Genomic DNA, 14510 nt, shown 5'->3' on the forward strand with positions numbered 1-14510 from the left:
GCCACTGTTTTTGCAATGTTTTATATTTTCAGCTTTTTTTAAATTAACTATATGATTACTTAATTTTATTTTTTTAAAGCTTATTTGGTCTAATGATAAGTATTTTTCAGTATGTAATGTTTTCCTGAGCTTCTCTGAATGCCGTTTCAATGTAGTTTTGTATCACTGCACAGAAACCAAAATAAATTTCAAATATTAAAGCTATAAAAACATTAAATTTATTAAAATGGCAATCAAATTGATAGAAATAAGGCCTAATACAAGTGAAAGGTCATTAAAAAAAGAAAACTTCATCCTTTGTTCACCTTTCCATCCAGTACCCCCCGTATGTACCAATAAATGGGAACACCATCCCTGACCTTTGTACACTCGTTACGTAGCTTTCCACATTCTGATCCTGACTGATTTCCAGCCCCACTCCTCCTCGCCAGGCAGCCCATGTTCTAGGTCTAGGAGGCGGCTGGGTTATTTGTCTTACAATCAGTTACCTCTGTGGTTGTCATCTGCTGTAACCTTGGCCTGGGACGTTCTTTCAGTCTGCTTCAACCCCCATGAACTCATCTTTCCAGTCCAGTGTCGTAACTGCTAACATCACCCTTTGCTGTGGATTTTTGGAAGATAAACTTTTGAGGCTCAGGTACTGAGCTCCATGAGGGTATCTTGGTGCTGACCCAGTGGAGACCCAATGTTACTGTGAAAATAAGGAAGACAAACCTAGGGCCTGGCTGCATGTGAATTGGACATTTCAATATATACTTAGCTAACGTCTTTACCCCCAACTCCCACAACCACATTGAGACTACCCTAGGTGTTTCCCCACCCTCTGAAAGACCCACTGGAACCAACAAAAACGGGCTCTCTGGGGGCCTCTGAACCCACGGAACTACAACCAAAACCATGCCCAGGTTTTGACAAAAACCTCTCTAGGCACCCTTTTCCAACAGCAGTATGGAACTCCTTCGGTGCAGCAAGGAGAATGAAGGAAGAGAAGCCTCAGGACATCTGGCCCAATCTGCTTCAGCTGACCAAGACTATGGAGGGTTCTGTCCACCTGACCAAAAGAATACTCAGTTGGACTCTTCTGGGTTGGGAGGCGATGGGAGCGCAGTGTGCAAAGCACTGCTTGACCAAACAGGCTGCCCAAGTCACTGGGCCACCCCGGGCCTTTTACCAGGGATAGCAGTGTTAGCTCTGAGCAATCACCTGCCCAGCTGGAAGAGGTGCAGCTTGAGAACTGTGATTGAAGAACTGTGACCTGTGTGTCAGACCTCTTCAGAAATCAAAAACAGGTTAGAGTGCCTTCTGTGAGGCACTCGTGAAAGAACGAGTACAGGAAGACATTATGGCTAAGTCCAGGGCTGTGCCATAGCACCAGCCAAATTCCTCAGACTCCACTCTGGACTAATTCTTCTGAGCCTGGATCCTTGAGTTGAGATTCTTAAGGTCTAGGTACAAGTTCCGCTTCAGGATGGTGCTGCTGCACAGTAGGGCCCCTTGCAAGGCCCCCACCAAGCCACAGGTGAAGACATCCTGGCCTAGGAGACAAGAGCACAGGCCCATGAGCATCTTCCCCAAGCGGGGGGACAGGGAGCAAAGGCTCTCATGTTCATCCCTCCAAGCTAGGCCACCCACAGATGGCTTTACATCAGGACCAGGGTCCATAGCCTGCTGGGGTAGCCCATCCCCATGTGGAAGGCTGCAGGGGACAGTAGGATCTGCAGACAGAACAGAGTACTTTGGGTGACCGGGAGGCCTGGGGTTGTAGGCCCTAGAGAAATGGGGCAGTGTACCTGTCAAGTAGAGGTTGGGAATGGGGCTTTGGGCCCTCATGGAGGTCATCACATGAGGATGTAGGCGGTCCAGGTCATGGCTGGCCCCATAGCAGGCACCCCAGGGAGCAGCCAGATAGAACTGGTAGGTCAGCGGGGACCCTCCAACCACACTCTCCACCTGAGGAGACAAAAGGCAGCAGAGTGGGAGTGGGGCCTTGTGAGATCCTCGTTTCCTCCCTTTTCTGTCCTCCTCAACTGAACTGTATGCCTGCATGGGTTCCCTGCCCTTCCCTGGAGCTTAGTTATTTCAGGGCTTTATTTCCCTCCCCAAAAGAAAGAGCAGAAATGGCACCGAGAGGTTTGTTGTCACTACCACATGGTCTGCCCGCCTACCTTCCCCTCCAGCTGTGGGAACAGCCTCATCACAACCGACAGAGAGGCTTCAACAAAGGAGTTTTTGAGTGTCTCATAGTCGCTGTTCCGCTTTCCCTCTGCCTTCTCCTGCCACTCTTCAAACCACTCATAGCAGGTGGGCACCAGTACGATCATCGTGGACCGGTCTGGGGACACAGCTGGGGTTACTAATGCCAGGCCCCTTCCCTGCTCCGGCCCCCGTGCCGCCCCCGACCGAAAGGCCCACCTGGAAACCGGTCCTCCCAAGTGGGATCCTTGGCTGAGGAGGAGGTAATGAAGAGGATGGGCAAGTGCTCTGCAGCCTTTTCCCTGGGCATCGAGACGTAGTGCTCCATCCTGAGGGCGAGGGCTGTGGCTGCCGATGCCAGGCCTTGGCTCCTCACTGCCACTGCCCCAAGGACAGGCCAGCCCCCGGGACCCCCCACAGGGATGAAGCTGAGGCCCACTCCATAACTGCTGCGGATTCTCCAGCATCAGGGGAGGAGGCAAGAGCCCCGTGGGCTGTGGGCCCCAGCTGACACCCTCCCCCCCCCCCCCACATGCACACACACGCCTTACGCCTTGTCGAAGTCTGTGTCAAAATACACAAAGTAGTTGGTGGACCGCAGCCCCAGGTCCTCCTTGGTGCCTCGTAGGCCGATGAAAACACAGAAGGCGCTCAAGCCAGGCCGCACCATCTCCAGCTGCTGCCTCACACCTGCCAAAGTGGAGGTGAGGGCCGTGTGAACACAGCCGGCAGGGGGAGCCACTCCCTGCCCCAGAAGAACTTGCTTGCTTTATCCACAGCCTCACCCTCGGTGACCAGCCTAGCATCTGGCCATCTTCACAACTCTTTTTTTTTTTTTTTTTAACATTTATTTATTTTTGAGACAGAGAGAGACAGAGCATGAACAGGGGAGGGTCAGAGAGAGGGAGACACAGAATCGGAAGCAGGCTTCAGGCTCTGAGCTGTCAGCACAGAGCCCGATGCGGGGCTCGAACCCGCGGACCGTGAGATCATGACCTGAGCCGAAGTCGGCCGCTCAACTGACTGAGCCACCCAGGCGCCCCCATCTTCACAACTCTTATTTTAACACTAAAATAACAGTGTTGACAGGGGCCTGCTCTTCTCTGTCTTCTGCCTGGTAAGAACACACCCCCGGGCTCCCACTCCTCTGCCCACCCCCCACTTCTGCTCTAAGCCCCTTTGAAGGCCCAGGAGGCCCAGCTTCTCTAAGCTGGCTCAGTGCCTGCAATCTTCCCTATTGGCTTTAAGTTATGAGCAGATTACTGGGCTCCACACTATACAGACCATACATACGAACAGTAGTTTGTTATAAGCCTTGATTTCCATATTACATTGAATACAAGCCATCTAGGGGCACCTGGGTGACTCAGCTGGTTAAGCATCTGACTTCGGCTCAGGTCATGATCTCGCGGTTTGTGAGTTTGAGCCCCGTGTCGGGCACTGTGCTGACAGCTCAGAGCCTGGAGCCTGCTTTGGATTCTGTGTCTCCCTCTCTCTCTGCCCCTCTCCTGCGCGTGCGCTCGCTCTCTCTCTCGCTCTCTCTCTCTCCCTCCCTTAAAATAAGCATTAAAAAAACGAAAATGTAGGGGCGCCTGGCTAGCTCAGTTGAGTGTCTGACTTCGGCTCAGGTCATGATCTCACAGTTCGTGGGTTCAAGCCCCACGTCAGGCTCTGTGCTGACAGCTCAAGCCTGGAGACTGCTTTGGATTCTGTGTCTCCTTCTCTCTGCCCCTCCCCTGCTCACACTCTGTCTCCCTCTGTCTCTGAAAAATAAAATAAATGTTAAAAACAATTTTTAAAAATACCACCCCTCCTGAAATAGGTGTTCAAATAGTAACTATAAAGGAACAACCAGATTCACCATTAAAACAACAACAACAACAAAATGAAGATTTCAAAATTAAAAAAGCATTAAAAAAAATACAAGCCATCTAATGAGCAAATATACATAATTCCTAATGTGCTAAACAGGCTGAACAAGACTTCAAAATGGTAAGCAACGCAGATGAACAAATGCCAACACTGTTCCTGCCAGCTGGCATTTTAGGTTCAGGTAGGGGAGGAGGGAAGAGCACTGTAGAAGCAGGCAAGAGCCTCTGTGAGAGCCATCTGATGTCCCCTGGAGCTAAGCAGCTGGGCTCCCCCACCTCTCAATAAATGACCCCAGACCAGCCTTCTGGAAATGGCTCCCACAAAGTCTTACCTTTGTTCCCATTCCCAGGACCACCACCTGCCTGAGGGGTAACTGGGCCACTGGCTACTGTGCTTAATTTGTTAAACAAGCACTTGTTGAGGACCTAAAATGTGCTGAATCCTCTGCTAGGCTTTGGGGACACTACAAGGAATCAGATATGATGCCTGTCTCCTGGAAAAGAGGCTTTCCTGAAAGAAGTTGGCTTTCCTAATAGAGGCTACAAAGAGCTGAGTGCTATGTGTAGGGTGACCATAGGATTTATCATCCAAAACAGGCTTTTGAGAGTGAAAGGAGGCGGGATAGCAATTCCAGTAGGACCACAAGTAAGAGAATGACAGACCACTAGGCCATGGGGGTGCAATCAGGACAGAAGGGGAATGTGGGTTTCCACCGCCACAGGGAGGGATGGCGGGCTGCCCTGGGGCCGTAGGAGCACCTTCTCACCCGGGTTCCAGCATCTGGGGCTAATCTCACTGCTGGCTCCCCCTCTCCAGGTGGGATGGGGGTGATCATGGAGAAGACAGGGGGCCCAGGAGTGAAACCATCTAGGTCTCCAGAGGCCCTTAAGAACAGTAACTACCCCACCTAGCCCTTCCTTTTCCTTTTTCTCCCAACTAGAAGGATGGGGTCCAGGAACCACATACCTGGCAGAAAAATAGAACCTTGGGTCCCAAATAAGGCACACAATTATATCCAGGCTTTTTTCTCCATGCCAGCCTCAGCTTCCCTTACTGATACTGTCTGACGAGTCTTCCCCACTCAAACAACTTCCTCTCCAAACCATCTCCAGGAACCTCCTGAAGGCCCAGCAGTGGACTTAAGAAAAGTGCTCCTATTCACAGAGGCTCCCTCTGCCTGACCACCCCACCTCCACACGACTCCAGCCAGCACTGCCTGCCCCAAAGGCCACCAGACATCTGGTTCTCAACTCTGAGAGGTAGATAGACCCATGAGAACCCCCACCCCCAAAGCAGGTGGAAACAAAGGAGTCCCAGCACCTGGGGGTCTCCTGAGTTAAGCACCTTGGCTGCCACTGCCTGAAACGCTCTCAAACGGGGATTCATCTGAGACAACATCCAACTGCTCCTCCTAAGGGGGCAAATGGTTTTTCAGCCAGTTGGGGCTTATGCCATTAGATTAGATACATAAAAGCAGTAAACACTGTAACTAGCTAAGGGAGGGCAAGCTAAACTTGTAACTCCTGACAAGGTGCCCTGGGGAGGAGGCAAGCAGGGGGAGGGGCACTGGGACCCATCAGAGCCAGGGTTCAGGGGTCCTGGGAGGCAGGGAGGCAGGAAGTGCCAAACGCAAAGTCTGCCAGCTGCCCTGCCACCGGCCAGTCTGCCACACCCCACGCAGCGTGAGGGAGGACAGGCCTTCTCTGGCAACAGACGCCAGTTGAGGCCCAGCTGAGTGAAGCTCCACATTTCTCAGTCCGGACGGGGCCAAGGACCCAGGCTTTCAAGTCAGAACCACCAGTGTTCTCATCTCAGCTTTGCTGCTTTCACCCGGGTGGCCTTGGGAAGTCACTTCACCCGTATGGGTCTCACTTCTCCTCCGGCCCCATAAACATTAGGATGATGACATCTGTCTCCCAGGTGGCAGTGAGGATCACGTGCCACGACAAAGGTAAAGCCTCTCACACAGACTTACCGAGAAAGGGCTCACCCACAGATATGCCTACTGCCCCTCACCCCCCCAAAACCAGGCTTTTATTATGTTTGGACACAGCCTATCAGAAGAGAAGGCTGCATTGAGGGTTATTTCTGTCCGGGCCCCAGATTTCAAGCATAAGCCCAGAGCTCAAGGGACAGAAGAAAGCCAGAAGGGTACTCCCGCAGCTTCAGCCCCAGCAAGTAGCTGGTTCTTGAAAGAGGCAAAAAAAAAAAAAAAAAAAAAAAATAGAACCTTGGGTCCCAAATAAAGCACACAACAATTATAGCAAGACTTTCTTCTCCATGCCGGCCTTAGCTTCCTTTACTGATGTCAGACCAGGCTTTCCCACTCAAAGTAAGTGAAGAATTCAGGGGAAAAAGTAGGATTCGTACCACAAACCCAAGAAGCGTTCCTTTAGGACGCTACCCACCATCATGAACTATTAGCTCTAAGATCTGGGGAAGCTGAAAACAGGCAACAGACTTGAAAGAGAAGAGGGCAAAGCGGGTGAGGTTATAGGGGATAAGGGGTAAACAGGCCAAGGACGGAATGAGAGATAAGGACCAAGGGGTCTGTGGGGGTGATTCAATACAAAGAAAGCTGCTTCCCAACCCCTAAACACAGAGGTCTTGCTGGGAACAGATGCTAAAGATGGTGTGCTCTTGCTCACCTGTTCTGCTTAAGGATGGTCACAGGGCAGTCAAGAGGAGCAAGAACACCAGCCTGGCTGGGCAGGCTAGCCCCAGAGGGGGCCCTGCTAGGAGCTTCGCAGAGCAAAGTAGCCCAGTCTTTTACCTGGCAGACAGCGGGCATTCTCTGGCAGTAGGTACTTGTAGGTATTGAAGAGTCCTGCGCTGGAGATCACGATGGGGCAATAGATGTTCACCAGCTCCTGACCCTTCTTCACAGTGACACCTGCAGGCACAAGAGCTTGGCTGAGGTTCTTTGCACTCCAGACTTTACACAGATCTCTCCCAGCCTACACTTTATCTTCTTAGACCTGGGCATCCAGCCCAGCTATGGTCAGGCAGGCAGGCTCCACGCAAAACTGCAAAGCAAGTGAAACATCCTCAAGCATTCTCCGCCTAACCCCACGGTCGCTTGTGCACTTACATTCCCTGGCTCTCTCCCCACACCATGTGGGCACCCTTTTCTGTAGCCAAACCTCCACACTAACCGTGACAAAGTTCATGGGCTGAAGCCCTTCCACTGGAATCCCAGGCCCGTCTTCACTGCTGCCAGACTTCTATTTCCAAAATACTCTGAGACCCTCCAATGACACCACAACCTCTGTAAGATAAACTCCAAAGTCTTGTACCAGCCTTCCAAGATCTGGTCCCTTCTGTGTCTCCAGCCTTGTCTCTGGCCACACGCACTAAACTATTAGGTGGCACCATATCAAACAGCTGATATTCAACCACTTTGACCTATAAAAACAGTAGCATCTTTGGGTTCAACCTACTTCCAGACGCCTAAAAATAGTCAGCTCTTTCATGCATCCGTGCCTTCGCACATTCTGTTCCCCCTGCCTGGAACATCCCAAAAGCTCGGGCTAGCTTCTTCTCACCCTTTATGACCTGCCTCAAGCACCTCTGCGCTCCTTCCTCCATCCTTAGTCTGTACCTCTGTATGACACTTTACATCTCAATGATCTTCCCTATGATTAGAAACTTCTTGAATTACAGATTTTCTTTATAGCCATCTCATCTTTTTATCTCCATCTTTTATCACCTAGCACCTGAAAAATACGAGTAATATTCTGAACTGAATTTAATTGAACTGATAAACCCACCTTGCTTCAAGGACCTCTTCTGGCTGGAAGAGGAACTTGCTTGTGGACATCAGAGAAAAATCTCACACAACCAACCACCTCTCCGGTCTCACCCAGCAACTTCCTAGTCTCTTCTACAAATGTATTCTCAGAGATCGCTGATGACCTTTTCTCCCTTGATTTTTTTGTGCAGTGGGCCATCCACACACCTCCTCCTTGAAAGACTCCTCTGGTGAATTCACTGTCACACCAGCCCTCTTCTTTCAGGTCTCTCTCTGTCTCCTTCCCTGATGTTTCTTTAAGCACCCCCTAATCATGGATGGCCTGTTCTGTTTACCAGAGTCCTTCCCTGCACACGCCCTCTCCTCACAGAATTCATCCACGGTGGAATTCTGATGCTCTGGGCAGGTGGCAGTAAAGACCCAAGCCAGGATAACGAGATTCTAGGCTCCACTCTGCCATTTACAGGTTGAGGACAGAGCATCTCGCTGGCCTCCACAATGCCCTTTCAAGTGCCCAGGTTATTTATTCATCCCACCAATCACTAAACAAACATGTATGGAGCCTCTATTATGTGGTAAGATCTACAGGCATAAAGACACAGCCCCCAGGGCACCCGGATGGCTCAGTCAGTTAAGCATCTGGCTCTTGACTTTGGCTCAGGTCATGATCTCACAGTTTGTGGGTTCGAGCTCCACGTCAGGCTGTGTGCTGGTGGTGCACAGCCTGCTTGGGTTCTCTTCCTCTCCGTCTCTCTCTGCCCCTCCCCTATTGGTGTGCGCTCTCTCTCTCTCTCTCTCAAAATAAATAAACTTTAAAAAAAAAAAGGCACAGCCCCTACATTCAAGGGGATCTTGGATTACTGGATCCCTATTTTTACCTATGGAATAAATGATCAAATACTGGTCTTTGGGGACCATGCAATCCTTTATCCTTCCTGCGTCCTTTCTAATCGCTTTCCCTGAGCCCCTGCTCTGGGCAATTTTAGCCCTGAACTCCCCGTGAGGAGGTCGGTTTTTCTATACCTTGTGCTTGTTTCTCTCTGCACCCCACTTCTCTCCCACCCCAGCCCAGGAGCCATGAAGCACGATGCGGGGCTCTCACCACAGGCTTTCCCAGTGGAGTCCAGCAACACACTCTGCACAGTAGCGCTGGTCAGGACAGCGCCCCCGGCCCGCTGAATCACAGGGATGGTGTGGAAAGCGATCTCACTGGTACCCCCTCGGGGATAAAAGGCCCCTTCCATGTAGTGGTTCGTCACCAGAGCGTGCATGGAGAAGGCACTGTGCCTGGGGGTCACACCTCAGAAGGAAGGAAGGGGCGATGAGGCAAGAGCAGGCGGCAGCAGCATTTAAAGAGGAAGACAGATTCCTGTCAAAAAGCACGCAAGCCTCCGTCTGCCCACCCCAGGATCCAAATGATCCCCAGGGCTAAGGGCAGCCAGAGGGCCTATCTATTGCCATCCAAACACAGGGTACCTTACAGATCCGGGGGCCAGTGGGAATGTCCTCCCTCAGAGTGACATGCTGCTGAGACGAGGGAGGACACGGTTGGCTGAAAAGGAAAAGCATCCAGGGCATGGCGCAGGGAATGTGTGCCAGGGAGTCCAGCAGGTAGGTGGACAGACTTCTCACCCAAGAGCTCCAGAGGGCCTTGGGTTTATCCTGCTCCACTTCAGTCAGTCAGGCAGGTTCAGGAAGAAAGACTGAGAGCCAAGAGGGCAACACCTCCTCCTCCAGGAGCCGCCCAGGACTCCAGGCCAGTACCCACCGTAAGTGGGGAAGATGTAGCTGAGCACCGCCCGGAGCTCCGGGGAGGCCGGCAGCTGCCGCAGGACCTCATCCAGGCTCTGGGTGGAAGCACGAAGAAAGGCAGAGAAATGGGTGAGCGGCCCCCACTTGCTGAGCAGCTGAGCTATGCGCAATGGGAGGGTCTTCAACAAGATGGCCAGGACGACTCCGTGGGACACCGCCTGAGGAAAAAAATAAGCAGCGAGGAGCCACTGTAACGGAATCACCATTCCAATAGCCTGCGCACCAGCCCAGCACCGGGGCCCAGCAACATTTAGCCCTGGCCGAACTTGGATTTTTAAAAATCTGTACTCTGTGAATTTTTCCCATTCCACATTCAGATGAGTCCTTTTCTGCATTTCGGTTTCCTGCCCAAATTCCTTTCGAAAAATCCCATCTGGTCTCAGATGAAGTAAAAACAGGTGTGATCTGACCACACAGAAGCCAGCTTAGTCCAAAAGGAGAACACGGTTCCTGTCCTCCCCCCAACCCCTCCCGCCAGAGGCCAAAGTGAGAGTGGCTGCTGTCAAGTCCAGCCTCCAGAGAAAGGGCCCAGCTGGGCAGAGGCCAACTAGGGTAGGGCTAAGTTCAGGGCAGACTTGACCGGTCCTCCCTTTCCGCCTCGCCCACCGGTCACTGCACTAATGAAGGTCAGCCTTGTCGGGAATAAACGGGGGGTGGGGGTGGGGGGGTCCTCAGCACATCCATGTTACCTTAACCAGCTTTATATATTTGTCAATGGCAGCTTCCTCCTGGGGAAACTTCTCCTTGAGGCCCTGAATGTAAGCTTTCTTCCCACTGTACATGGGGAACTCTTTTCGGCCGTTGGGTCCTTCTAGTACCATGATGTCAAACGGAAAAGACAAGGCGACCCATTCCAGCTGCCCCTCAGTGATCTGGTCCAGGATAAAACGGCTACTCTTGCCCTCTTGCATGTGCCCGACATAATGGATTCCTGTTGGGAGACAGAAGAACAAGGTGTCATAGGGATAAGGGAGCCGATCCCTGGAACGGTAGATAAAAGAAGCGAAAGGAAAGAGGTAGTCCTGCATGGCTGAGTCCGTGCCCGGAGAGTGCTACCCACAACTTTCTGTGGGGAGGTGCTGCAGCAGAAACCACCAGATCTCCACCCAGTTCAGCTCCCTGCGGTGATGGCTGTCAGACAAAGAAAGTGGTGCCCAGAGAGAAGCTGGGGCCTCCAGAACAACAGAAACGTCCAGTGTCATCCCACAGTGGCTGCTCCAAGCCTCCTAAAGATACAGCCATGTTCCCAACCCCTTCCCACACAAGCCTTACCTGTGTCAAATTCCAGGCCATTCTTTCCAAAAGTATGACAACAGCCTCCTGCCTTGGTATGTTGTTCCAGTACCAGAACTCGCTTGCCAGCTTTGGCTAGAATCGCAGCTGCAGCCAGGCCCCCAAAGCCACTGCCGATCACCATTGCATCCAGCTTCTTTGGCACTCGGCTGACTGAGAAAGCTGCAGCAGAGGGAAGAGTTGGAGGGTGAGCTTCTCAGGCAGGGGCAGCAAAAGAGCAAAGACACGGAAACCAAGGAAGGCTCTGCTAGCTTATGCAATGCAAGAAAACTCCAGTGCAGTTTGGCATGGAGCAACCGACTAAAATATCTCAAACATTGCACCTGGGAAATACTCAGGACCAGCCAGGCGGATTAAAGACAGTGATTTGGTTTTACTGGAGCCGATTTAACTAAAACCAGTATGTACCTGGGGATTTTACCTACTTTAAAGAAAGCAAACAAATCACAAACAGAAATAGAAAGCTGACAATAATAATACAGGCTGAGAAACTTAAGTGCAGATAGAGAGCTAGGGAAGAAAGAAACAAGGAAACGGGGGACACAGGAGAGTGCTGTGGGCAGACTGTGGCTCTTGGAATTGTCCATTCACAAGTCGGTTATCTTTGAAAAATACAGGGTCTGTAGGCACCAGTGGAACAGCCTGGTCCTATGATGGTTCTTCAAGATCCTGAAGCAGAGGCTTGAGCAGGACAGAGCTGAGAAATCATTGCACCACCCTTTCATATCAGAGAAGTCTGGAGGCAGAACTAAGGGATCAGCACCTAAGCAAGATAAAAGGACAGCACATGGTGCCACGTGGGCACTTCAAAACATGATCTGTTCTTTAAAGATCATTCTTGAAGAACTGAGATTTGGAATTTTTCCAAGCTGCAAGAGAACTTGGGAAACTTTTAACTTTTCAAACATTTTTAGAAAAACGTCTAGGGCGCCTGGGTAGCTCAGTCGGTTAAGTGTCGACTTCAGCTCAGGTCATGATCTCGCAGTCCCTGAGTTCGAGCCCCGAGTCGGGCTCTGTGCTGACAGCTCAGAGCCTGGAGCCTGCTTCGGATTCTGTGTCTCCCTCTCTCTCTGCCCCTCTCCTGCTCACACTCTGTCTCTCTCTCTCTCAAAAATAAACATTAAAAAAAGAAAAACGTCTAGTGAAAAACACATTTTATATCACAATTCAGAATACAAATAAGTATATAATCTAAATAACGGGAGTTGAAGTTTCACAATAACTGAAATAGAAGTATTACAGAACTATGTATGATGACTCTGATATTTTCTGTTCTACTACATTTTGAAATACAACCTACTAAATCCAGTTCATGATCCACTAATAGATCACACAACCTGGCTGGAAAAAGTTACATCAGTCATCTCATTTTTATTTTTTTTTAAAATTTTTTTAATGTTTATTCATTTTTTGATAGAGAGAGTGCGGGTGGGAGAGGGGCAGAGAGAGAGGGAGACACAGAATCTGAAGCAGGCTCCAGGCTCTGAACTGACAGCACAGAGCCCGACGTGGGGCTTGAACTCACGGACCGTGAGATCATGACCTGAGCTGAAGTCAGACGCTCAACCAGCTGAGCCATCCAGGTGCCCCAGTCATCTCACTTCTAGACCAACCCGAGAGAAGTGGAGTAATTTGCTAATAATGGCTATGCAGTAAATTAATGACAGAATCCAAGCTAAAACCCTCATCTCAGAAGTTCAGACTAACAGTCTTTCCACTTAAAACAGTATTGTCTCGGCCCGTGTCACAAGATGTGTCACACAGAATTCTAAAATTTACAAGTGGGAGGGACCTTGGAGATCAAAGAGGAGATCTAACTTTTTTTTCTTAAAGCAGCACAACCCTTTCTTTAAACCTTATGAGGAACCCCAAAGTATGTTCTAAAGATGATAGTGGAGATACTCTGGTTGACCAAAGAGCAGCTCTCAGCCTGAGGCACCCTGTTGAGCCTCTCCCAAAGTTTTAGAACCAACCATAAGAGTTGGGACGAGGCATAGCCACTCAAATCACTTGATGGGCGAAATACAATTTCCCACATGGGTTGGAAGAGATGTGCAGCTCCTCCATGCCCTTGAACCATGGGGGAGAGTAAGGGGAAAAGTTAAGGTCTTATAACCAAGTGGGGGAAAGGTCTCTTCTTGTGTATCCTGTGGGTGGTGGACCTGTTCCTGGCTATGCCATTGGTGAGGGAGCATGAGGCAGGCTGAGGGGCAAAACACAATCTAGTACCCCCCCACACACACACCCAACTCCAGGTGGGATCTGTGTGATAATCCTTGGACACTCCTGGCTACCCAAGAACAAAGGAAAAGGGTTTAAGTGCTTGCCATGTTGATGTGGGAAACTAAGGCAAATGAAAAATTAAATTCCCTTACTGCCTACAGCCCATTGACGAGTCCTTGAAACTGGTAGAGTGACCTCCTTGTCGGAGCTTAGCTGTTTCAATGATGGCACTTTGCTAGGGGCAAAAGAGAACCTGAGCTTAGCATTGTCACAACCTTGAGGACCCATCTTGTAAGTCTACTTCCTTTATCTCAATTACCCCAAAATATATGTTGGCAATCATACTCCAAGCGTATGGCCTCCCAATATACATCTATGTATAGATGTAATAGAACCTCTCATGACTGAGGTTCTGTTAAACGGTAATTGGTGTTTCCCTAGCAACAGCTCGCCCCTCAAGGTCCTAGAAACCTTGCTTCCAAAATACCTTAGCGACTTACTCTATCCCTGACCCCCTCCCAACCTGAGGGTATATAATGAGTTAACTGTCACAACCTCAGTGCAGCTCTTCCTGCCCATGGGTCCCGTCCCTGTGCTTTAATAAAATCACCTTTTGGCACCAAGAATTTTTTCTTGGCCCCAGGCTCAGGACCACCCCACCATCACCCCCAAAACTTCATCGCCATGACCTCAGCAAGCGGAGGACAGGACCCCCGCCCGTGGGGCCACTATGGCCTGGGGGCCTGCTTGGGCAAAGTCTGTCACCGGTAGGAGACACGAAAGCGGGGCGCCTCCACTTTCAAGGAAGCCCTCCCAGCACTTTACATATGGGGAAACTGAGGCCCAGGTGGGCAGCGGATCGCCGTGTTGGAATCGGAACGCAAACCTGAGAGGCCGCCCAAGTACAGCCTTGGAGCCCTTTTCGCTGACCTTGCTTGAGAACCTTTTTCCTGGCCTCTTTGTCGGTCACCAGCGGCGCGGAGGGCCGCCTGACGTCCTCGGAGAAGGGGTTCGGGGAGCTGCCTGCGAACGGCCGCAGGTGCCCTTTGCAGAGGACCGCCAACAGCGGCACAACCAGCAGCAGCAGCAGCAGCAGCAGCGAAAGCCACATAGCGCCGGCGGGGCCCAAGGACGGGGTCCGCAGCCACGACCCCCAGCCTGTACTGCTGCGCCTCCGCCGCTCGTATTTATCCTTCCCGGCCAGGAGGCGGAGGCAATATCGACCTTTGATCAGCCAGAACCTTTCCGGCCTGGAGCCAGGAGTCCGGCGCGGACTGGCCCTCCGGGCGGCTCGTACTCCTGCAGCTCCAAGTTTCCCAGGCTGCCGGGAGGCGGGGCTCTCCGGGCCCGGAGGCTGAGCCGGGAC

General features: G+C 51.2%; 1 protein-coding gene across 2 annotated transcripts; it reads right to left on the minus strand.

Moving 5' to 3' along the window:
- Positions 1 to 195: 195 nt before the first annotated feature.
- RETSAT (retinol saturase) lies at positions 196 to 14473 on the minus strand. 2 transcript variants are annotated; one of them, XM_053890892.1, is made up of 12 exons: positions 14075 to 14158; positions 11552 to 11684; positions 10901 to 11083; positions 10318 to 10559; positions 9585 to 9786; positions 8919 to 9116; positions 6839 to 6958; positions 2745 to 2883; positions 2413 to 2522; positions 2166 to 2332; positions 1791 to 1950; positions 196 to 1535 (listed from the first exon to the last, which is right to left on the minus strand). In XM_053890892.1, exons 3-12 carry the CDS (start codon positions 11043 to 11045, stop codon positions 1402 to 1404), a joined length of 1617 nt encoding a protein of 538 aa, XP_053746867.1. In that variant the 5' UTR covers positions 11046 to 11083; positions 11552 to 11684; positions 14075 to 14158; the 3' UTR covers positions 196 to 1401. The 2 variants fall into 2 exon arrangements, with proteins under 2 accessions (XP_053746867.1, XP_019298947.2); XM_019443402.2 differs by lacking the exon at positions 11552 to 11684 and having other exon boundaries at positions 14075 to 14473.
- Between the last annotated feature and the right edge of the window lie 37 nt (positions 14474 to 14510).

Source organism: Panthera pardus, unplaced genomic scaffold (assembly GCF_024362965.1).
Source record: "Panthera pardus isolate Hobbes unplaced genomic scaffold, ASM2436296v1 HiC_scaffold_26, whole genome shotgun sequence".
NCBI classification, from domain to species: domain Eukaryota; kingdom Metazoa; phylum Chordata; class Mammalia; order Carnivora; family Felidae; genus Panthera; species Panthera pardus.

Bases quoted from the DNA above. Each gene is read 5' to 3' on its own strand.
- RETSAT (XM_019443402.2), bottom strand. From the start codon at position 14,255: ATGTGGCTTTCGCTGCTGCTGCTGCTGCTGCTGCTGGTTGTGCCGCTG. The intron at 11,084-14,074 runs GTCAGCGAAAAG...CCTCTGCTGCAG, and splicing joins GAAAAAGGTTCTCAAGCAAG to CTTTCTCAGTCAGCCGAGTG. The intron at 6,959-8,918 runs GTGAGAGCCCCG...TTGTGCCTGCAG, and splicing joins CTCCACTGGGAAAGCCTGTG to GTGTCACTGTGAAGAAGGGT.